General features: G+C 35.3%; 1 protein-coding gene, 1 long non-coding RNA gene and 1 pseudogene across 5 annotated transcripts; 2 read left to right on the top strand and 1 right to left on the bottom strand.

The window, feature by feature from the left end:
* Positions 1–10,605: 10,605 nt before the first annotated feature.
* LOC120073535 (sugar transport protein 1 pseudogene) lies at positions 10,606–12,346 on the top strand (annotated as a pseudogene).
* Positions 12,347–17,418: 5,072 nt separating this feature from the next.
* LOC150037230 (uncharacterized) lies at positions 17,419–20,601 on the bottom strand. The gene is made up of 3 exons (XR_016528448.1): positions 20,464–20,601; positions 18,540–18,681; positions 17,419–17,559 (listed from the first exon to the last, which is right to left on the bottom strand). It is a non-coding gene; the product is annotated as an uncharacterized LOC150037230 (long non-coding RNA).
* On the top strand, positions 20,335–23,995 carry LOC120073871 (serine/threonine-protein kinase PCRK1-like). 4 transcript variants are annotated; one of them, XM_039026774.2, is made up of 5 exons: positions 20,335–20,906; positions 21,412–21,794; positions 22,300–22,560; positions 22,640–22,762; positions 23,090–23,995. In XM_039026774.2, the coding sequence occupies exons 2-5, from the start codon at positions 21,417–21,419 to the stop codon at positions 23,603–23,605; spliced, it is 1,278 nt and encodes a 425-aa protein (XP_038882702.1). In that variant the 5' UTR covers positions 20,335–20,906; positions 21,412–21,416; the 3' UTR covers positions 23,606–23,995. The 4 variants fall into 4 exon arrangements, with proteins under 4 accessions (XP_038882702.1, XP_038882703.1, XP_038882704.1 ...); XM_039026775.2 differs by having other exon boundaries at positions 20,516–20,906; positions 21,375–21,794; XM_039026776.2 differs by having other exon boundaries at positions 20,622–20,979.
* Positions 23,996–25,201: the final 1,206 nt, after the last annotated feature.

The following is a 25,201-nucleotide window of genomic DNA, read 5'->3' as shown; positions in this document are numbered from 1 at the left end:
GGCACCCGGTCACGACGTCAATCAAGCGCGTCATCTTTAACCTTTCGAAATTGGCGGGGTACTAGGCACATATGATGAGAAAGGGCACCGAGGCTCCTTTCATGATAATTTCGGATGGCAGAGAGTGCAAGATGGTCTTGGAGTATGTCTGATGGGTGCATCAACTGACGTTTTCTTACTTCTCGCAAGGAATCACCAAGTCATTTGATTTTGGGCAGCGACTCCCTGATCAAGAAAGAGTTGGGAGTCAAACTCCTCCTTTTCCTGAACCTACATATGGACCCATTCCAGAGCAGGGGCAGCCACCCAGATCATCGCAACATCGGAAAGGTCACTAACCCAGCCTTACGAAAAAGGGGCAAACCCGGACCAAAAGGGAGGTTCAGCACCTATCAGCCAAACGACGGTTGGGTGAGCTAAAGGATCGTGTAGTATTTACTAAACGATCGCATAGTTTTGCTAGACGATCGCTTGCCCTAAGTAAACGATCATGTAGTATCTGTAGGTGACAGACGGAGCTAAACGATGAGTTAAACGATCGTATAGCTTTTATTAGACTATCACTTAACTTTAGCTAAACGATTGGGAATCGACCTATATGATAGGTCTCTACCATCTCCCACTTACCCAGTCGTGTACACGATCGGTGTTTCCTCCTTCGTCTGCCTCATTCCAAGTCTGAACAGCACCCACCCTCTTGATTCTCACACCGAGAATACCAAGGTAGCCTTGTTGGTGGTGTTAAACTCAACTCGACACCGTTTAGTTTTTTATAGGCCGTTCGTGGTGCGGAGGAGTTCGTGACCGAGGCGATTGCTGAAGACGAGCGCGGTGTTCGTGCTACTGTGTTGTGATCGTGTAGGTTGAGCGTCCGAGGTTGCTGTTGTTCAAGCAGTCATGCGCAAAGAAGCGTGGAGACACATCTGCAAATGTTTGTAGAGTTTTCCCCTTGTGCATTTGTAGTTTTCCATGCTGTAATTTCTCTATATGAATTGTATAATCATTTGTTTGAAGTCGACTATAAATGCATTGTTCATTCATGATTATGATTTTGAATTATCGTTCTTCCACTGCTCATGGAAATTTCAAATTTGATTTCCTTCAAATAGGATTGAGAGGTTGGTAAAGAATGGACTACTAAGCGAGTTAGAGGAAATTTTTTTACCAGTGTGCGAATCTCTCCTTGAGGGCAAGATGACTAAAGGACCTTTTCTTAGAAAAGGTTATCGAGCCAAAGAGCCTCCAGAGTTAGTACATTCTGACCTTTGTGGTCCGATGAATGTACGAGCCAAGGGAGGCTATGAGTATTTCATCACCTTTACTGATGACTACTTTAGGTATGGGTATGTTTATCTGATGCAACGGAAGTCTGAATCCTTTGAAAATTTCCGAAAGTTCAAGGCTAAAGTTGAAAATGCATTGGATAGATGAATTAAGACACTTCGATTGGATCGGGATGGAGTGTTTTTGGATCCAGGGTTCTAAGACTATTTGATAGAACATTGAATCATTTTCCAATTCTCAGCACCAGGTACACCTCAGTAGAATGGTGTAGCAGAGAGGAGAAATAGAACATTGTTAGACATGGTCTGGTCGATGATTAGTTACACCTCCTTACGGACTCGTTTTGGGGTTTTGCAGTGTAGATTGCAGTGTATATACTCAACTGTGTTCCTTCCAAGAGTCTTGCAAAAATGCCTATGAAGTTGTGGAATGAGCGTAAAGCTAGTTTGCGTCACTTCCGCATATGGGGTTGCCCAACACATGTACTTGAGGCTAATCCAAAGAAATTGGAACCACGGTCGAGGTTGTGCCTCTTTCTAGGCTACCCCAAAGGTACACAAGGGGGTTACTTTTATGATCCGATAGAAAACAGAGTGTTTGTGTCTACAAATGCTACCTTCCTGGAGGAGGATCATATTAGGGAGCACAGTCCATATAGTAAGATCATGTTACGTGAGCTTTCCAACGAAACTATTGAAACTTCAACAAGAGTTGTTGAAGGGCCTGGTTCATCAACAAGAGTTATTGATGATAGTTTATCTGGTAGGTCGATTCCACCTCAAGAGTTGAGGAAATTTTGACGCAGTGGGAGGGTTGCGAACCTACATGTTCGCTATCTGGGTTTCACGAAAATCCTGGCTATAGTAGCAGATGGCGATGTTGAGGATCTATTGTCTTAGTAGAAGGCAATGGAGGATGCTGATCGGGATGAATGGGTCAAAGCCATGGATCTCGAGATGGAGTAGATGTACTTCAACTCAGTGTGGGATCTTGTAGATTAGCCTGATGGGGTAACACCTATAGGTTGCAAACGAATCTACAAGTGGAAACGGGGTACCGATGGAAAGATGTAAACCTTCAAGGCTCGACTTGTGGCAAAGGGTTATACCTAGATGGAGGAAGTCGATTATGAGGAGACTTTCTTGCCTGTTGCCATGTTGAAGTCGATCCCCATCCTCCTGTCCATTGCCACTTATTATGATTACGAGATATGGTAAATGGACGTAAAGACTACCTTTCTTAATGGTAATCTTGACCATTTATATGGTGTAGCTCGAGAGATTCATTGCCCAAGGTCAAGAGCAAAAAGTTTGCAAACTGAATTGGTCTATTTATGGGCTCAAACAGGCGTCTCGATCTTAGAATATTTAGTTTGAAAATAGTACGGCTTTGACTAAAACGTTGATGAGCCTTGTGTCTACAAGAAGATCATCAACAATTCAGTAGTTTTTCTAGTGTTGTATGTAGACAATATCCTATTCATTGGGAATGATGTAGGACTATTGACTGTCGTTAAGAACTGGGTAGCGACCCATTCCAAATGAAAATTTTGGGAGAGGCTCAATTTGTTATTGGTATACAGATCTTTCGGGATTGAAAGAAAAAAGTGCTAACACTATTTCAAACATCGTACATTGACAAAATGTTGCTCAAGTACTCGATGCAAAACTCCAAAAGGGGCCTATGCCTTTCAGGCATGGAGTTACTTTGTTAAGGAAATGTGTCATAAAATGCCTCAAGAGGTTGAGGAGATGAGATGGGTCCCATATGCATCTGCAGTTAGCAGTTTGATGTATGCGATGCTTTATACTAGACCAGACATCTACTATGCTATGGGAATAGTCAGTACGTATCAGTCTAACCCAAGACAGGGTCACTGGACCGTAATCAAGAATATCCTCAAGTATCTTCGAAGAACGAGGGACTACATGCTCGTTTATGGAACTAAAAATTTGATCCTTACTGGATACACGAATTTTGACGTTTAGGCTAGAAAGTCCACTTCAAGGTCAGTTTTCACTCTTAACGGAGGAGTAGTAGTGTGGAGAAGCATTAAGTAGAGGTGTATCATGGACTCCACAATGGAGGTCGAGTATGTAGCGGCTAGTGAAGCTACTAAGGAGGCCATTTAGCTCAGGAAGTTCCTGATAGATTTGGAAGTCGTTCCAGACATGTCTAGGCCCATCTCCCTCTATTGTGATAATGGTGGTGCTATGGCGAACTCCAGGGAACCCAGAAGTCACAAGCGTGACAAACATATAGAACAGAAGTATCATTTCATCCGCGAGATAGTGCATTGAGGGGTTGTGACAGTCACGAAGATTGCTTCGGAGCACAACATTGCTGACCGGTTTACGAAGGCTCTCACGGCTATAGTTTTTTAGGGTCACCTCAGAGCATGAGTCTACGGGACCACCCGCAGCTGAACTAGGACAAGTGGGAGATTATTTTGTACTAGGTCTTAGTGCCTAGTTTATTGTTTTACTAGTTGTTTGTACACTCCACTCGCTTTAGGACAAGTGGGAGATTTTTGGGGTTGATGCCTTAAATTCTCGTTGGGTCCTGTAGTTTGTAAACACTGTATTGAACAAACACTTCTGATGTAATAATATATAATATTTTTCTTCACTATTGTCTATGGAACATTGGATGGTTTAATTGCTTTATCACAAACCAATAAACTAAGATCCTTGGTTGTCGTTGTAGTTTAAGCATGTATGTGGTGACATATAGGTGGATCATGTCTTAAATGATAACCAAAATGGTCTGTAGTATATGAATGTAGGAGGGAATCCTTATCCTGGTAACGCTACGGATGCGACCCGCTTTGTAGAATAGTTACAAGTGTTGTGACTTTCTACAGATGGTCTGATCTTGATCATTCATGTGGAGACATACGAGCGGGGGCATCCTATACAAAGGAGTTTGTATAAGACCGGACCATGAAGTGTTATAGTCTTGTTATATAATGTCATTCATGACAAAGACTTCACTTCACTAAGATGAATGGATTCAAGTTAAGAATCAGTTTTTGGGTTAGTTTAAAGTGTTCAGATTGATAAGAGGGAGTTCGATTATATATGATATGATTAAACTGGTCAGTTATATATGATATAGTTGACATAATGTATGAGATGCATTAATTGGAGGAAAATGATATAAATATGATTTATATCTAGTGGGGGAGAAAAAAACTATGGTTTATATGTTGCATTTGATGTGATATTAAATTATAGGTTATAAATATAATATGATTATATTTATTTTTTAATTAAAAAATTATGGGATAATTGTTGGTGATTTTTTCTCCGTAATCGAATGAGATAGTGGGAGGTTGCAATCAGTTTTCATAACTGAAGGATAAAATGAAAATGGTTTCATTTTTGCAAAGATATCAGATATTCGCTCCCCGATTGAGTATACTACCCATCGCCTAGCAAACTGAGAGCCTACACGATAGCTCAAAGTTTACTAAATGATCATGTACACGCGCGCTTTTTGTAAATGATCATATAGTATTACCTAAACGATCGTCTAGCTTTTTCTAAGCGATCGCGCGCCCGAGCGATTTCCTAAACGGTCGTCTAAACGATTAAGCCCCTTTTACTACACGATCATGTACCTTTACCTAAACAATCGTTCCTTCCTCCTTCCTTCTACCAAATCCTGTTGGAGTTGATGCATTAAAGTCTCGTGTCCTGTAGTTTGTAAACAGATTGTACGAACGCTTGTGTTGTATAATATATGATATTTACTTCACATCTTGTATTTTGTTCAATTGCTTGTTTTATTTGCTTTACCACAAACCAATAAATATAAAATCCCTGGTTATCTGTATGTGACTCAAGCATGTATGTGGTGACATATAAGTGGATCATGTCTTGAGTGATAACTAAAATGATCTGTAGTATATGGATATAAGAGGCAAACCTTATCCTGGTAATGCTACAAATGTGGCCCGCTTTGTAGAATGGTCATAAATGTTGTGACTAGTCACAGATGGTCTGATCCTGATAATTTTGTTGGGGACATGCAAGCGGGGGCGTCCTATACAAAGAGTTTAGACCTGAAACGAAGTGTTAACGTCTCGTTATATATCACTGTTCATGACAGAGACTTCACTTCACTAAGATGACCATAGGTAACATGACCTCAATCTTGAGTGAGTTGAGAACTCCTGCCATTGAGGGCAATCCTTTGATTTGTATGGGTGCGAGTGGCCAGGTCGCTGATTCAAACCTATCATTTTGGAGATTCGTCTGATTTGGGAGCTGTGAACTCAGCTACACAAGATGGAAGTCACTTCTTCTCCGAGGCAGGGGTAAGTAGATAGATAGCTCTCTTAAGGGCTGATTCCAGGGCTTGAATAATGTAGCGCCACACAACTTCTTTTGGCCTGAGAGGTGTTCACACATAGTTGGACTATGTTGTATTATTCATTAGAAAAATCAGTGGTACTTAAGGAGTGAGATGTAACTATAGGGGCAAAACGGTAATTTGGTCCAATTGTACTTACGAGCATCTGTGAATGGTCATCGTACTCATGATTGGTTATATCTGATGGACATAGAAATATATCTGTGGTAAAAAGAGTTCGGTTGTTGGTCTTTAGTGGAATGCCTGACAGTTAACGGATGGTGGATCTCGTAGCTAAAGAGTTTAGTTAGCTATTCATGGACCATTGGAACTTCGAGCCACAGGTCCATTAGTTCCCCTAGGTAGCTTGGATAAAGTCGAGAATCAGTATTTGGGTTAATTTGAAATGTTTAAATTGACAAGAGGAAGTTCGATTATATATGATATAATTGGACTGGTTAATTATATATGATATAATTGGCTAAATGTATGAGATACATTATTTTGGAGGACATTAGATATAAATATGATTTATATCAAGTAGAGGAGAAAATACTATACTAGATATGTGATATCAAACTATAGGTTAAAAATATAATATGATTATATTTATTAATATTTTAATTGGTTAAGTATATGATAATTAAGCCAAAAATCACGTTTGGACGTGCGTTAGTGGGAATGCGTTGGTTATTGTAACCGATGAATTAAAATAAAATTGGTTTTCATTTTGAATCGTTCATTCGAAAAAAGAAAGAAAGAGCGTGCTGGTGAAAAGTAATCGATCGTTTAATCTTGAGATCCTATATGATAGTCGCTCTGTGCCTAAACGATCGTCCACCTCGTGCCTAAACGATCACACACTAATTCCTACACGATAGGATAGCTTCCCTAAACGATCGTATTGTGTGCCGAGTTTGCTAAACGATCGCATATCTTTCCTAAACGATCCTTTAGTAAAATCTACACGATCGTGTAGTTTCTCCTAAACGATAAGCATCTTGCTATACGATAACGTCTTTTTCTCTCCCACTTGCTTATCGCCTACATGATCTGTTCTTCCTCCTTCCTCTACCAAATTCACCAAAGACTACGCTTTGGGTTCTCACTCCGAGAATACCTAGGACTCTTTTCTGGTGGTGTCGTCCCTGTTGACACATCTATCAGGCATTAGTTGATCGGGTAGAGGTTTCCGCTGCGTTGAGTTCCGAAGTTTGAAGAACGTCTTCAACTGGTATGGCAACTATCTCTCTCGTTTATTTCTTGTTCAAAGCATACCGATAATTACTGTATATTTGCATAACTGTACATTTGAATGTATATTGTGTATTTCAGTCACTGTGAAATTGGAGTGATCAGAACGCGCTCCAATATAGCCCACACCTCCTGGATTCTCACTTCGAGGATATCAAGGTTTTCGAGTGGTTGTGTCCTCCCTTGTTGCCTTGTTCATGAGGAGTCCGTTCGTGGGTAAATGACAACGAGATTAAATGGACGATTGGTTTGGCTTGCACAGCGATAGCGAGAGGTGCAGTCCTTTGACAAGAGCGATATTGAAAGGTGAAGAAGAGTTCTTCAACTAGTATGTGTCTCGTTCCTTGTTGTTTAAAGTTCAATGTATGTCGTAATTTGTCGTTAAATGCATAACTTGTATGTTTGATTGTTAATGCGGTATTTTTATCACAGTGAGTTTGGAACGATCTTGTTTCTGCTCGGAGGTACTCTTTGATAAGAGTTCTTTCAAGAATAACAATCCATTTGCAACATTTGATACCGTAATTTACTCGAACTTATATGTCGATAGCGGTGCTACCAACCATGTGATAGTTGATTATGCCAACATTGCAAACCCTGTTGAATATTCAGGTATTGAATGTGTTAAGGTAATAAATGGAGAAAAATAACTTGTTTTGGAAATTCATGCCTATCTGATGGAAAAAATAATCTGAGCCTTGAAAATGTATTGTTCGTGCTTGCCATTGCTAAGAATCTAGTGAGTGTTTCTAGATTAGCTTAGGATAATGCTATATATTTTGAATTTCATGGTGATCGTTGGCTTGTTAATGACAAGGTTACAGGTCAAATACTACTGAAAGGAAGTGCTCAAGTGAAGGCTGTAGATGTTTCAAGTCTAAAAACTCAAGGTGATCATCAGCTTCTACACAAAAATAACAATACATCAACATTTGTGTTGTCTGGAGGCATAGTCAATATAAATGTTGTTGTTTCTAAAGATGTATGGCACAGTCGTTTGGGTCATCCCTCGTCTAAAATTTTGAATTTCATTGTCAAGGACTCCAATTTTCCCATTAAAAGTAATGAAGAATTGGTTTCTGTGACTCTTGTCAATTAGGCAAATCTCATGCACTTCCTTTCTCTAACTCTAATTCAAAAGCAATAGATATATTTGGTCTAGTTCATGTTGACTTATGGGGCCCAACACTAATTCTCTCAACAGAGGGTTATTAGTACTATATCTTATTGTGGATGATTATAGTCGATACTATTGGGGTTGATGTCCTAAATCCCGTGGATTCTATAGTTTTTAATTGTATTGTACAAAAATTTTATTTATTTAATAAAACCTGATGTATTTTATTCGACATTTAATAGCATTAACCCACAAAACCAATAAACAAACATCCAAGGTTATCTTTTGTAGTTTAAACATGTATGTAGAGACATAAAGGTGGATTGTGTTTAAGTGATAACCTGAATGGCCTGTAGTAGATGGATAAGGTTGGATACCTTATCCTGGTAATACTACGAATACGATCCGCTTTGTAGATGTTACAATTGTTGTAAAGTTCTACAAATGATCTGATCCTGATCATTCATGTAGAGACATGTGAGCAGGGGTATTCAATACAAAATGGTTTGTATAAGACTAGACCATGAAATGAATAGTCTCATCATATAATACCGCTAATGGTAGAGACTTACATTTCACCAAAATGACCATAGGTGACATGACCCGAATCCTAAGTGAGTTGTGAACTCCTACCTATGAATGCGGTCCTTTGATTTGCATGAACGAGAGTGGCCAATTTTCCGACTTAATATGCCTACCATTTTAAAGATTCATCTAATTGAGAAGCTGAGAACACAACTACACAAGACGGAATTTACTCATTCACTAATGTCAGGGTAAGTAGATATATTGCTCCCTTAAGAGCTTATTACGGTGCTTGAACAATGTGGCGCCACATCCTCTCTTGGCCCAAGAGGGGTTTGGTCATTTTTGGGCTATGATTTATTTTCATTAAAGGGATCAGTGGTACTTAAACAGTTAAATGAAACTATAGGGGCAAAGCGGTAATTGGGCAATTTGTGAAGGGTCATCGCATTGATGACTGATTATATTCAATGGACACATAAATATATCTGTAGTGCGAAGAGTGTAGTTGTTGATCTTTAGTGGAGGGACTGATAGTTAATGAAAGTTAGGTAATTTAATTAAAGGAGTTTAATTAATTATTCAAGTACCATTAAAGCTTCAATCTACAGATCCATAAAGTCATCTCTGTAGCTCAACCGGAATTATTGAGAATTAAATTAGTTTTGGATTCATTTGAATTGTTCAAATTAATTGGGAGAATTAATTATATATGATATAATTAATCGAAACTAATTATATATGATATAATTAACATAATGTATTTGATAGATTTTATTGAGAGGATATACATTTTTTAATATGATTCTAATATTAATAATATGAATTGGATTCATATAATTGTATTTAATGTAAATTTGATGTATATTAAATGCTATAGATTATTGAGAGAATTCTGAACTATAGGTTATATTATATTTGATAAAATATAAACTATAGATTATATGTTATATTCGATATAACATATGGTATAGTGTTTAATATATGATAAGTTAGTTATCATGTATTATATATTATATTTAATTTAATTTTTTTAATTAAATTAAATGAGGGAGTTATGAAAATAACTCCCTATATTTTCTCTCATTAACAATCGTGGGAGTGGGAAGTTTTGAGAAGCAGTTCGTCTTCTTTCCTGTAAAACGTAGAAAGTCGGTAGTTTTTTTCCTCCTAACGTACAATTCCCATAAACTTCTTCCTTTCAAATTATTTTCCCTCTCCCAAAAGTTTGTTATTGAAGCCCACAATTCTCTTTGTAATTTTCAACCCCTGAGGAGAATAAAAAAGTTCTTTTGTGGTGGTGGCCTTTATTTTGAGTACTGTTGTTTTTCTTCATGACCCAGGGAGATACGAAGTGTTTGTGGTCGGATCAGAATAAGTTCTTCAAGAGGTTAGTGATCTAAACCCCAAATTCCTTCTTTCTATTTTTTTAGCATGCTATAAATTTTGGTTTTAGAATGCATACTTAAGGTTCTATGTTTTCACGATTCTGTGAAACTGAAAATTGGGACCGATCGCCACTTCCGCATCAGACCTCACAGTCCTTCAGATACATGTGTATATAACCGCTTAAATAGAAGAGTGATGCCTTTGGAAATTTAAACACTTCCTAAGTTATGTTCAAACACAATTTGAGAAATCTGTTAAAATGCTTCAATCTGATAATGGAGGGGAGTTTGTCAAAGTCCATAAATTTTGATACCAAGTTTGAATTTAGGGATTTGCTATATTTTGGGATAGAATACCTCTTAAATTTTTGTGTACTCGATGAATGAATGGTATATCACCATTTATACATAATAGATTCCTTTTGTAAGGAAAGAATAATAATGATAAATATACAAGATATTACAATTCAAAAAAAAAAATATAGATGGCACCAAGGGAATGGATGAGGAAATATTCGTTTAAACAAATTCCTAATAGAATGAAGCTTTTGGAATTATGCAGTGTGGCAAGTCAGATTGTTGACCTGTGTTTGACGTGATATCTATTGATGACATGTTTATTTTGTCCACGTGGCATTTCTCCCTAACACTATACTCTTCAATTTTTAGCTTTCGAGTACGATGGCCGGCGGTGGTTTCGAGCTCAACCATAATGAAGGCGATCCGATCAAGAACTATCCCAGAGAATTGACTTTTTATGTGTTGATGACATGCATTGTTGCCACGATGGGCAGACTCATCTTCGATTGCGACATTGGTATCTCAGGTGCTTCAAGTATTCTCAAATCTCTTTCTTTCTCTTCTTTTTCCTCTTTTCACTTTTCACTAAATTTGTTTTTAATTTTTTTTTTGTACTATTAGGTGGCATTACCTTTATGACTCATTTTCTACAAATATTTTTTCCATTTGTTTATTAGAAAGAAGCTCTCGACATTTCTATCAATCAATATTGCAAGTTTAATAGCCTTACTCTCACCATGTTCACTTCTTCTCTTTATTTGGCTGCACTTTTAGCCTCCTTTTTAGCATCTTGGGTCATTAAAACTTTTGGTCGTAAAAAGTCCATGCTTTTTTATGTTTTGTGTTTTTGGTTGGTGCTATTGTGAATGTTATAGCTCAAAACATTGCTATGTTGATCATTGGTTGTATTTGTTTAGGCATGGTATTGGGTCTTCTCTTCAATTTGTTCCACTTTATGTTTCGGTGACGGCTCTATCTAAATATTGAGGTTCTCTCAATGTTGTTTTTCAACTTTCAACTACAATTGGTATTTTAATAGCAAACTTTGTCAACTATAGTACTGCTAATATTCCTGGTGGATGGGAGTGGCGTGTAAGTTTGGGCGGTGCAGCGGTGTCTGTATTGTTTATCACAATCTCAGTTTTATTCTTTCTTGACACTCCAACATCAGTGTTGAAAAGAGGTAAAGTTGAGAAGGCAAGAGCCATGCTTAAACGCATTCGTGGTGTGTCTGATAAGGATGTAGATACGGAATTTCAAGACATTGTGGCAGCAAGCATGGCTGCAAAAGCAGTGAAACATCCATGGAGAAATTTAAGAAAGAGACAAAACAAACCGCCATTGGTAATGTTAATTTTAATTCTATTCTTTCAGCAATTGACTGGTATCAATGTAGTCATGTTCTATGCTCCTATGTTATTCAAGACTATTAGATTTGGAGACAATGCTTCTCTTCTTTTGTCTGTCATCACTGGTGGTATTAATGTTTCGGCCACTTTTGTATTTGTTTATGACACTGATAAGTGGAGAAGGAGAATTCTTTTCTTGATGGGTGGAACCATCATGTTTATTTTCTAGGTGAGTAACTTTTAAAAAAAAATCATTGTAAGAAATATAGTAAAAGCGTGCTTTTAATAATGGTTTTTCAATAGCCTTTTCTTTCATAATTGATTGGATTCTAATAAAAATAACATTTGTAGGTTTTGGTTGTCGTTTCATTGCTTAGAAATTTGGAGTTTCTAGTGAAGTTGTTGCTTATTTACCCAAGTGGTATGGTTGGTGTAGTAGTGTTGTTCATTTGCATTTCCGTTCAAGCTTTTGCATGGTCTTGGGGACATTTGGGATGACTGGTTCCAAGTGAAATCTTTTCGCTCGAGATTCGATCGGCTGCTCAAAGCATAACAGTCTCAGTAAACATGTTCTTTACCCTTTTAATTGCTCAGATCTTCCTCACCATGCTTTGTCATATGAAATTTGGATTGTTTTGCTTCTTTGCTTTCTTCGTAGTTTTGATGATCATATTCATCTATTTCTTCCTGTCAGAGACAAAAGGTGTCCCCATTAAGATATATCATGTGTTTGGAGACAAAACTGGTTTTGGAATAGATATATGTCTCAATAACTTGTAAAAGTTCGCTCCCAAACTTAGGATTAGAAACCTCGACTTTACTATAGACACCAATTTTAGTTTATGTTCAGTAGGTTTGCCCTTTCATTTTTTATTATATATTATTATTATTTCCAAATATTTCCCCTTGTAAATAGTTTTTATGTCATGGAATAATATTTCTTTTCGATGTTTAAAATTTATTTTCTCAGTTGTTTTTTCGTTGATGCCACCGTTTATTCGTGATGTTTTCCAAAAATTGTAAGATAAATACTTAAAAATAAACTTTAAAAGCTATTATGTCGTATTTGTATCTTTAAATTATTTTTTTAAAAAAAAATAAATCAAAAAAATAGAAAAATAGAAAAATAAGATAAACTATTTATACAAAGTAATAAAATTTAATTTTTAGAGGCTGATAAAAGTCTATCAATGATAGAAACGGATAGAGTACCATGTGATAGATGTTGATAAAAGTTTATCAATTTATCAATTTTTTTTTGTTATTTACGTAAATAATTTGACATTTTTTCTATCAATAAAAAATTCTTAAAATAAAGTTATTTTGTGTTGCAAATTCTCAAATAACTTTTAGTCAATTAAAATATTTTTCTGTCGACAAACTGCTTCACAAATAAAAAAAGAAAGCGTGACAATAGTTTAAATTAATCGAAATTAAATGAAAATTTAATTGAAATGGATTAACATCAAATTGATGAAAATATTTCCTAGTATAGTCTAAGTATTTACTAAGTTCTTCTAAAAAAGAAATAAGTTTTTTTTCCTTTCTTATAAAAAATTAATGATGTTTTTTAATTTTTTTCCTGGTTTTTAATAAGTCTATAAAGTTTTGAAATTGTCAAATAGATTTCTAAACTCATACTTACATATGTAGTCCTTTTTTAAATTAATAAATCTATTATACATCAATTTTGTGCCTAATGTATTAATATGTTTATAAATATTGAAAAACATTGTAAGTCAATTTATTAGACATAAATTTGAAACATAAGGATTTATTATATAAAATAAAAGTAAAGACTTATTAAGTTTACTGATTTAGTAGCCAATTTTTAAAGTTCATAGCTTTATTTATATATATATATATATATATATATATGGACTATTTGAACCTAGATTTTACTTTATGTCTTTTTTTTAATAATATATAGATTGAGAGAATCAAATCTCTAACATCAAAATCAATAATACAGATTTATGTCCGTTGATCTCTAGATTCATTTCAGACAGTATTTTCTATGTACAAGCTTTTGTTTTTTACAGATTATTTTTTCTAATAAATTGCGATGGATTCTAGACTTTAATTCGTACATTAACAGCCCATTAAGATTGACATAAGAAAAAGTTATTTTTCAAAAAAATTCATTTTTATTAAAACACTTTTGATAAAAACTTATTAAAATACATTTAACAAGCTATTTGAACGGTTGTCAAACGCTTCAATTTCTTTCAAAATGATTTCTTTTTAAAATTAAATACTTGAAAATATATTTCAAACGCATCCTAAATAAATTTATTATTTCTTTAGTTGGATCAACATAATGTGAAAGATGTAAATTTAATAATTAAAAGATATATATTTAATTAATAAATAAGCGTAACTTCTAAAAACTCATCAAGCTTACCTAAGAACTATTAACTATGTTGTAGTTGTCATAAGACATATTTTAACTCGACTCAATTATGATGTTGAGAATAATGGAAACAATCCTTAATTTTTTTAAATAGTGGAAAATATTTTTTAGTCCATTTAAATTATTTCCCTAAATTTTTTTTTTTTACACTTTATATTTTTTGTTCACATATTAAAAAATTATATAAAAAAATTTAGGTAAATTATTAATAATAAAAAAAAATCTAAATGTCCAAAAATGAGGAGATTGGAATCAAAGGTAGAACCAACTCTTATCTCTATATGTGTGTGTCTATATATAGTACATGTACATGATGGATCTACTTTGTTAATGGGTTTAATATGTGTACTATAAACATCATGAATGTTGAATGTACACTCTTCCATATGCACATAGATTACACATCTTCAAATAAACAAATATAATAAATAAAAATAATTCAAGTGAACTTTGCTAAGTGGTATTGACATGCACTCCAATTCAACACAAAAAAGAGAAAGTAGAAAATAGTAAATACTATAACAAAAGAGATTTAAAAGGAAAATACTTAAGTGATCATTGAACTGTATATCTTTGTGCAATACAAGTCACTATCTAAAAATTATCACGTGGAAATTTTTAAAAAATAAAATATGTAGAGAATAATGTTGATCGATTTGAAATAGTAATAACCCAAGTTTTTATGGATTAATTGGATAAGAGGGGTAATTTTTGAAAAAAAATAAGGGAAAGGGGCTGTTTAGAATTAAATTAGGAAAATGGTGTCATTTTTTTTTAATTATGCACAAATGAATGAAAATGATGATACTCCATGTGCTCAAGTGCTTTGCGATAAAGATATGCGCGATACTACGGTCTAGGTGTATGCGATGATGATAATATACTTCGTAGTATACGATGATATAGTGCGTGTCACAAGTTTTCTTACACTAGAACCAAATATAATTCCAACGCAAGTTTTTCAGATTGACCTGAGGTCGAGCACGACGATTGTTGTTGTTATTGCGATACTAATATGGTAACTGCGACCAATTTAACATAAAGAATAAATAATTGGTTTGTGCCAAAAAGTAAATTGCGATGGTAAATAAAGTGCGAGAAAGTAAATTGCGATGATAACATAAATGACTAAACTATTAATGACATGGGGTGAGGACTGGCTGTGAAGTTGTACAAAAGAATCTAATGAATGCGGTGGCAAGTCTTGTGAATGAATCAGAAAAAGAATGAGTTGAGAGAAAGGATATCACAAGTTCGTCAATCTTGTTAAGGATGCGACTCAGATTCCGCTTTCCCTTGGCCTACACCTTTCAGTGATTGGTCGCGTTCCCCATACGTCTATGGTGAAACAGGGATGAACGTAATGAACGCAAGGTTGTTTCCATCTCTGGAGATACTTCTCAATTTAGTTAAGACATTCTTCCAACTTTCTCTCGATAGGCGAAATAATATCTTCACTTCTGTTCTCACAGGTGAATATGTCATCGAGCATGCTTTAGCCAAACTTAGCCGATTACCTTAACAAGGATTGACTCACTTGCTTAATCCTTCCCCTTTACCCAAGGGATTAGTGACACATGATGGAGAAAATGGATGATAAGTGTGTGGAAAAGAACAGAGAGATGATAATGATTACGATAATGATATTTAAATCTAAAGATTAGCATTTGATACATGATTTGTGAATGAAAGATTAAAGAAAGATGAACACAGTAGATGAATGAAAGAATAGAAACAAATACAGAAAGCGTGTCAATGTCTTGACACAGATCCCGATCGGAGACGTTGTGCTTGCCGGCGTGTGGATGAAATGGAGTGGAAAACTTCCCTCTCAGGCTTGCTTTCTAGGTAGAAGTGACCTCTTGCACAGAGCTTCTTCTTCGAGAATGGAAAGAATTTCTTGCTCAGAGACTCACATTTCAGCCTTGTCTCGTCGTTCTCCCAGATTTTCTCTGTATTGTCTCTTCAGACCAGCCTCCTTAACAATGAATTCGAGGAAGCTATTTGTAGACCTTGGCTCTTTGTGTTAGTGGTCCCACTTTGTAATTCTAATATTACTGCCATGGCGTAATGGAAAAGTCCTTTCTGCTCCACGATCAATTGGTCAGAATCGTACAACAAAAAAGCTGTACACTTGTCAGAATGTTCCGCGAATGCGTTGCTTTTCACATCTTCGATCGATCGCCACATGCGGTATAGTTGTTTTGATCTCTTGTTGATCGCCGCATGCGGTGGAAATGCGTTGATCACTTGAATCCATGACCGATCATCGCATGCACTGCAATTGCGTTGATATTTTCCGTTCTTGATCGATTGTCGCATGTTGTGTGGATGCGTTGTTCATTTTTTCCTCGAGCAATTAACGCATGTGGTGACTTATTTCCTACAAAACAAAGACTTGGACAATCCATTTCGCCATCGCAATGGGGTTAATAGGTGTGTTCACGACACTTTACAATTTTCGTATTTCTAAGCCAATTCTTATACTATCGACGTAACTTTTCCTTCTTTTTGCCGCATAATCTAAATAAAACAGCATAAATAACTTGTATTTCTACAAGTTATCAGTGTCCTCACCACAAGTTGCACACCTTGCGGTGTTTTGATTAATTGCGTCGACTTGCCCATTTTACGGTGTTGAACTGCTGATCGCAAATCCCTGAATTAAGTTCATCATTGCGGTCATCTGATTTTGTAGTGAAGCAATAGCACCATTACTTGCATCGTTATCCTTAATTCTCGATCTTTAATCACTCTCTCTCCAATCCTCGTGGTTTTTAGAGATGCAATCCAAGATATTTTTAGCTTTGTCATACATTTTGTCAAGCAGACCACGAGCGGCTGCCGCATTGGCAGCGGTCTGCAAAGCGATCTGCGAAGCGGGATTTAAACCATGATAAAAGATTTCCATCTGAAGGCAGTCTAGCAATCCATTGTGTGGACAGTCTCTGACCAACCTCTTAAACCTCGCCAGGCATCGCTGAGCGATTCCTCCATGTCTTGTTCAAAATTCGTTATGAGTTTCCTTCGTCTAGCATTCTCAGTAGGTGGAAAATATTTCTTCATGAACTTCTCTACGACCTGTTCCCATGAAGTGATCTCTCCCGACTCGAAGGAATACGCCAATTTTCTTGCCTAATCACAAAGAGAAAATGAAAACAGAGTTAGTCGAACTTCTTCTGCAGAGATGTTCGGGAACATAAAAGTATTGCAGATTTCTATAAAGCTACAGAGGTAGGCATGTAGGTCCTCGCCACGTCGTCCTCCAAATTGTCCTGCATTCTGGATCATCTGCAGCATCATCGACTTCATTTTGAATTTGCTTCCATCGAGGTAGACCTCATGATTCCTGGAGAGAAATCATAGAGGTTTGGCAATGCATAGTCCCTAATGGGCCTATTACGATTGATAGCTAAAAGGATTGGATTCGCCATGACGTTGTTTTCGTTTGGTGCTCCGTTTCCAGGTTGCTCTGTCATATCTTCTTTATTTGATTGTTATTGTTGCAGTCTCTTAATCTCCATCTGAACGTTCTCTCAATCTCCGAGTCGTAATTCGTCAGAGATTAAGAGTCTGCAAGGAAATCAGAAAAATTACTGTTAGCACACTATTTTGTCGAAGTCCCCGGCAACGGCGCCAAAAACTCGATGCATTATTTTATGAGGTGGAATTATGGATGAAATGTGATGATGGAATTGCGTTGAGCACTCAAGTTTTCTCAGTGGAATCCAAGTGTAAACCCCATTGAGTTTCTTGGTAAGTCCAGGGTCGAACTCAGGGACTTGGGAAAACAATGTGTGGTGGTAATTTTCAAAAGACTTTGCGGTAACCAAATAAATCAAGTGGTTATTGGGAATGTTGTTGCGGTAATAAAAATAAACAAATGCGGCGGAGTTCGAAAAGAATTGATAAAACGGAAGATACGATGAGTATGCGGTGAACGGGTTGAGAAGGGTTTCGGCTAACACTTCCTAGGATGCATTCATGCTATGCGATCATGCAACACACATACAATAGTAAACCATCTCTTGATGCGAATGCTACGGCTTCTAATGCTAGAACGCATACGATATATGCGATAAGTCTATAAGACCTACACATAAGCCTCTATTCTTATTTATGCGATGATAAAATGACATACACAAATAAGGCAACCACATAATATCATACCTATCTCTAGGATGCATGCGATGCAGGTTGGCAAACAGAGCTTATCTCTAAGTCCCTATCTCTTGTTTATGCAGTTCTAATCTTGCTCTCTCGAGTCTAGATTCTAACCTAGCTCTCTCAAGTCTTAGGTTATTTCTTTAGACTCTCTCTCGAGTATCTCTAAAGGGATGTTGGACACAACATAAAATAAGATAATCGCAAGCAATGAAAATCCTAGGTCATGTTAGCTTAGTTTTTTTCAACCCATTCGACAAGCTTAGCTACTCATGCGTGCTAAGAGAGTGAACAGATGTAGAATAAGAACTTTTATTGTATAAATATAAAGTTGAAGTACAAAATAACAATGCAACAAGAGAATAAAGAGCCTGGTAGCAATCTCTTACTTCTCAGGCTTTTACACTGTCTTCTCTACTCATGTTCAAACGATAATCTCGCTCTCGCGAGAGTCGACCCGCTCTCTGCTTTCTACGCCTTTGGGTTCTTTGTCGAGTTGCCCTGAGCGATCTTCCGGTATTTCTACTCGCTCTGTTTAAGAGACACACCCACATTTTTTTAATAACTTTCTATCTATTTACTCTTTTTTTTTCTTTTTTCTTTTTTTGTCTTCTTTATTTCATCTGTTCCTTTTAAACTATTTTTTCTTTTTTTTAGTATTGAGATTGTCAAATGTTATTTTTTTTTGTTATGAAATATAATTTTATTTCTAGATTTTTAGTTTATTTTCTATTTGATTTTTAGGTTTTAAAATATTATATTTTTAATCAATTAATTTTTAAGAAGTCCTATTTCAATTTAGTATAAAGATTTTACAATATTACATTTTTATCTTGAGATTTGAATTTTGTTTCAATCTGGTCTATAGGATTTAAGATTTGCAATTTAACCTCTGATGATATATACACTACTGAGTATATAATTAAAATTTAAGAATGTTACAATTTCACCATTAAGTTCTTCTTTTTTCGAGGTAATACCAGTAAGATTTAATTATTGTTTTAATTTTTAGTTGTTAGGTTTCAAGATTTACATTTTTAACTTCAATTAATTTTGATAAAAGATATTTTTTATTTTTAGACTTAGAGCCTAATTTCTTTTTTATTTGTAGGTTTTACAATGTCATATTCTTAATCAATTAATTTTGAGTAAGTTCTATTTCAATTTCAACTTAGTCTCAAGGTTTCATAGTGTTACAATTTTACCTTGAGATTTGAATTTTGTTTCAATTTGATATCTTGATTTCAAGATTCACACTTTACCTTGGATTGTTTCACTAAATACCCAATTTTAGCCTTTGATATTAATGTCAATTAATTAATTTAAAATAATTCTATGAAATGAAATTTTAAATTTATTTTTTAGTAAATATAACTTAATTAATTATATTTATTTTAAAATAACTAATATCTATTACTATTAAAGACAGAAAATGAGTATTTAATGAAAAATTGAAGTTAAAAATGTGAATCTTGAAACCTATCGAATAAATGGAAACAAAAATTAAATCTTACTAGTATTGTCTAAAAATAAAAAAGAAAAAAAGAACTCAATGGTAAAATTGTAACATTTTTAAATTTTGATCAAATTACTTAGTAGTGTATATATGATGATATGTTGAGGTAAAAGTGCAAATCTTAAATCCTATAGATCAAATTGAAACACAATTTAAATCTCAAGTTAAAATTGTAATATTATGAAATATGTAAATTAAATTGAAACATAACTTACTCAAAATTAATTGATTAAAAATATAATAGTGAATCAAATAGAAATTAGATCCAAAAATCTAGAAATAAAATTATATTTTATATTAAAAAAAAAACCCTTTGACAATCTCAATACTAAAAAAAATTGTTTAAAAGGAAATTGAAATAGAGATTAAAAAGAAAAAAGAAAAGCAAATGGATAGAAAGTTTTTAAAAAAGAGAGAGAGAGAGAGAGAGAATAAGTGCTATGCTAAGGGAAGTTAACAAGGAAATTAAAATAAAAAAGAAAAAAAAAGATTTTTTTTTTTAAAAAAAAAAAACACTATTTTTCTAATTTATTTCTAAACAACCCCTTTTCCCTGATTTTTTTTAAAAAAACTACACCTCTTGTCTAATTAACCCAGATGTTATTCTACATTTTTTAGGATTGACTCATTGATTGCTTATAAAAATTTGAAATTTATTCTTATTCCATGAGCATAGGACGAGTTACAGAGTAAGAAAAATTCACCGCTGAAGACATAATCCAATCCACGTTCATATTTACTCTGAAAATGGCGAAAAAGCAAGAAATTTGAGCTTTTGGGGTCGGTGAAGCAGTTACCTGGCTCCTTCCACGGCTTTAATTCTGGTCGAAGAAGACCCCATTCAAAGCCATGGCGGGCCCTAAGAATTGCTGTCGCTTCCCACTGATTTCATTCCACGAACCTCATCCATTGACTCCGCCTTCAATTTCCCTCAGCCAGTCTTCACTTCCTAATCATCCATATTCATCTCTTAATTCTACTTTCCGGTACCAATCACTCCCACTTAAACCCATATTTTATACTTGCCCCTTCGTTAATCTCGGCTCGTTAGCTGACCAGACCGATTGACTTTCAGCTGCCGTGTGAAGACTCTCAAAAGCATTTACTGGGTTGTCTCCTATCCTTCTACTTCCACCGATTTCTACGTTTTCTGGGCATTTTTCAACCTGGGTTTTCTCTTAGAAATTTCCTACAAAAGTTTGGATTCATGGCTGCTGCGATCTTGTGAAAAGCGAAACAGGTTTGGATTATCTGATTCCGACCCTTTTTCTCTTTTTGCTTTTTGCTTTTCTTGGAATAAAGTTACTAATCTGGTATGCTGCTCACTTTTTTAATATCTTTTCATGTTGTTCTGTTTAGACTTGTTTCTCTTTTTGTTATAACAGATGGGTCGATTTCGACTGTCACCGTAGGACTAAGAGATGTGTTGTTTTCTTAATTGGTCATTTATAGGGTGATTTACTGGTTTGTCATTTGAATTGTCATGGTGAAATGAAACTAGAAGATCTGAGATTCTGTAGATTCCATTTCCTTTTGTAATGGGAGAATTATTGACAATTCTTCCAAGGCTTGGCTTGGATTGTTTGTCAGTATGTTATGTTCTTTTCTTTCCCACAATGAACTTCAACCTTTTCCCTTGAATTGTAGTTGATTTCCCTGTTTGTTCTGGCAAGTTGGCATTCATGTCCATGTTTTCTGCTACGTTTAGGTTGGTAACTGAAGAATCAATGTGTTGGTCATTTCAGGAGGCATGAGTTGGTTTTCCTCATTTTGTAATGGGGACAAGAGGGATAAGCCAATGAACTCAACACCAGTTATGTCCATCAATTCTGCGAATACCGATATTGAAGTTGGAAGATCTGGTTCTGAACTTAATTCACAAAATGTTTCAAACAGTAGCTCGGAATCCTCAAGGAGAAATTACATACTCAGCATGTCTGAGAGAGCTAGCAACCTCAGAGTTTTTGCCGTCTCTGATCTCAAATCAGCTACTAAAAATTTCAGTCGAACTTTTATGGTTGGAGAAGGTGGTTTTGGATGTGTTTATAGAGGGTCAATCAAGAGTGCAGATGATCCGTCGCAAAAAATTGAAGTTGCTGTCAAACAGCTTGGTAAAAGGGGATTGCAGGCAAGTTTTCTGCCTCTTGATATCAACTAGAAAGCTATCTAGTCTTTGATGAAAGTTTTAGGCCAACTTAATTTTTTTCTTGTTCATCAATTTCATTTGAAATTATTTTACTGAGCAAAGTACATTAGCAATTCCATGGAAGAAAAGATGGTGTTCTGTTTTCTAGATGGGTTTTTTCCTTTGTCTTCCATACTTTCATGGGAGATGTAGAATATATTTTTGTACACATTTCAAGTCTTACAAGTATAACTTTTACAAGCCAATTGTTGTTACCCAGTGCATCATATATGGGAATGCATCACAGATTCACAACAGCAGAATTATATTCTAAACTCAAATCTTATATGACAAACAATTACAAGCTATTTTTGCACTTATTACAGCAAATATACTACTGAAATGCCATACTATAATCTTCATTGCCGTGATTTTCGTTTTGCGTGATTACCATCAATTTCCAAGGATTACTAGTTTGCATATTGAGGTTCTGCCCTCTTGTTGGCAGGGTCACAAGGAGTGGGTGACAGAAGTGAATTTTCTTGGATTTGTTGAGCATCCAAACCTTGTTAAATTGGTAGGCTACTGTGCCGATGATGATGAAAGAGGAATACAGCGTCTACTGGTTTACGAGTTCTTGGCTAATGGAAGTGTGTTGGATCATTTATCAAGTCGAGCAGAGACAACTCTTTCCTGGGCCATGAGATTAAGAATTGCCCGAGATGCTGCTCGCGGACTAACATATCTACATGAAGAGTTAGATGTTCAGGTACTTTTTTTTCCTTTGTGTAAGCAACTTTTCCTAGGCTTTTGGGTACTGTATCTTTATTCAGCAAAGAACATCGCAGATAATCTTTCGGGATTTCAAGTCTTCGAACATTCTTCTGGATGAGCAATGGAATGCAAAGCTGTCAGACTTTGGACTTGCCAGATTAGGACCTCCAGAAGGGTTTACTCACGTCTCAACAGCGGTATGCTCAAACAGTACCACCCACTTTACTTAGTAGTTAATATAAATTGAACATTGCTCAATTCAGACCACGAAGACCAAACGAACTCATATGCACGCACATACATAACAATCTGACAGTTTTTCCAAATGAACTTCGTCGTTCCTGGCTTCCAGTAATTGTTTTATGCTGTACTAATCTAATTTCTCAAACTCATACCACGGCTATTAATAGGATTGTCATTGTGGAGTTCAGCTTTGGCTTTTGAGTTGCTATATTGCTGTAGTTTTGTTTAGAACTTTTTATGTTTTCTTGGTACTCAATAAATATAACAACAATGCACATCAGATTGTTGGAACCATGGGGTATGCAGCTCCTGAGTATGTCCAGACTGGACGTCTGACATCCAAGACCGACGTGTGGAGTTATGGGGTTTTTCTTTATGAACTCATAACGGGTAGGGTCCCCATAGACCGAAACCGTCCCAAGAGCGAGCAGAAGCTTTTAGAATGGGTGAAGCCATATCTGGCAGACACAAAGAAGTTCCAGCTAATACTGGATCCTAGGCTGAAGGGGAAATCACACATCAAATCCGCATATAAGCTGTCAAATGTTGCAAACCGTTGCCTCGTTCGAAATCCAAAGAATCGTCCAAAGATGAGCGATATTTTGGAAATGGTTGACCGGATTGCAGAGGCATGGACAGAAACGGGAAACCCCCAAACACCCTTGGAAAGTCTTGGACCATCAAAAACTCCCAAGGCCGCCGAATCATGGAATGATAATAAAACCATAGATTCTCAACATAGAGAAAATGGTTGGTTTTCGTGTTTACAAGCAACGAAGCTTTTGAGGACGTGCTGATTGAAAGAACCTGTCGACAAGCTTGGCCAATTGATTTCAGTGCTAGATAACTCTGATGATATATGACATGGATGATGATCCTGTAATATATGCTTCTGTGTTGTGCAAATAAAAGTGGGTAAGACAGCTGCTTTTCCATGCACTAAATCCAGAAACTTTTGTTTTTCCTCTTCTTCTTCTTCTTCTTGTTTTAACAAATTGATAAGTTTATCATAGTTGTTTTACTGAACTTGGTAACAGTGAAGGGACTTTATTGTTTTAGCCAAAGATAGTGGGACTGCTCTTTCTTAGCTTTTGCAGAACTCCATGGCCGACTCATTGTAAACAGTCATATTTATTTAACATTACAATATACAAGTTCTGAATACAAATTATTATGTTGATGATTCATTAGATCCCTCCGCTTGGAAAGACTCGTTTGATAATATTTTCGTTTTTTTGAAGCTATGCACAATGAACTTTAAAAGATGCTAAATAAGTTTATGGCGATATAATTTTTTGTTTCACGGACTTACTAAACACGAAACTAATAAGATAAAAAACTACACGTAGAATAGATATATATATTTTTTAAATGTTGAATTAGCCAATAATTTATTTAACATGAAATTTAAAGTTGGGAGATTAAGTTCAATGATACATATAGATTTGAAATTTAAGTAACTTAAGAGGATATTTTTTTACCGTTAAAATTTGAAGGACTAAATTTATAATTCTAAATAACATCATTTTATACTTTTTATTATACTTTTTATGAAATCATGAATTCATGAATAGTAACAATAATTTCTTTAAAATGTTGATGGTTATGTAATTGAAAGTTTCTTGGATGATATGAGATTTAAAAAATATTGTACAGATTACCCTAACAAAATCATTACAATAGCACAAAAATTATGATATATAAATTGATAAACTCTTCAAAAAGAAAAAGGTCTATAGTGATATAAGAATGCCTTAGCAGCTAGGAGTGATCTTAAATTCTCTTCTTGGACCTGTCAAATTTGTCAAATATTATTCAATTCCACCAACTTTAATAGTGTTCTCCTACCAATAATAGTGCTCACTATTAAAGTTTGCACTTTTATTGAGAACTTTATCTTTGACTATTTCACTTTTTTGCATATTTATAAGAAACTCAACTAAACAATTCTATACTCCAAACACATACTTCCTCTCAATATATTAACTCCAGATTTTAAAACTCAACTTAGCGTCCTAGATACCTCCTTAGTCTCTAGATATCTACATAGAGATGGGATCAAGTGAGGTAGGTTGATTAGGTATCTACTCCTAATTTTTAGTTTCAAAGGGAAAAAAAATTTCTTTGTAGCATCTCTTGCTTTTACTATATTGTTAGTGTTGGGATTGGTGTCTTAATTCTCCCAGAGTCTCGTTGTTTATAATATATACACATTGTTCTTAATAAAATAAGAGTTATTTCATTATGACATTTACTCATATCCAATAAACAAAGCTTCATGGTTATTGTATGTAAACTTAAGAATGTATATGAGATATACAAGTGGATCATGCCTTAAGTGATAATCTAAATAGGCCTGTAGTATAAGGATTAAGGAGGGATTCCTGATCCTG

This window comes from Benincasa hispida, chromosome 3, assembly GCF_027475165.1.
Source record: "Benincasa hispida cultivar pf3 chromosome 3, pf3_genome.v1.1, whole genome shotgun sequence".
Classification (NCBI taxonomy): Eukaryota; Viridiplantae; Streptophyta; class Magnoliopsida; order Cucurbitales; family Cucurbitaceae; genus Benincasa; species Benincasa hispida.
The sequence above is the reverse complement of the archived record's forward strand: the minus strand, read 5'-3'. Positions and strand labels throughout refer to the sequence as shown.

Excerpts from the sequence above, each read along its gene's own strand:
- LOC120073871 (XM_039026774.2), top strand. The coding sequence starts at position 21,417 with ATGAGTTGGTTTTCCTCATTTTGTAATGGGGACAAGAGGGATAAGCCA. Across the intron at positions 22,561-22,639 it reads ATGAAGAGTTAGATGTTCAG|ATAATCTTTCGGGATTTCAA; the intron begins GTACTTTTTTTT and ends AGAACATCGCAG. Across the intron at positions 22,763-23,089 it reads TTACTCACGTCTCAACAGCG|ATTGTTGGAACCATGGGGTA; the intron begins GTATGCTCAAAC and ends AATGCACATCAG.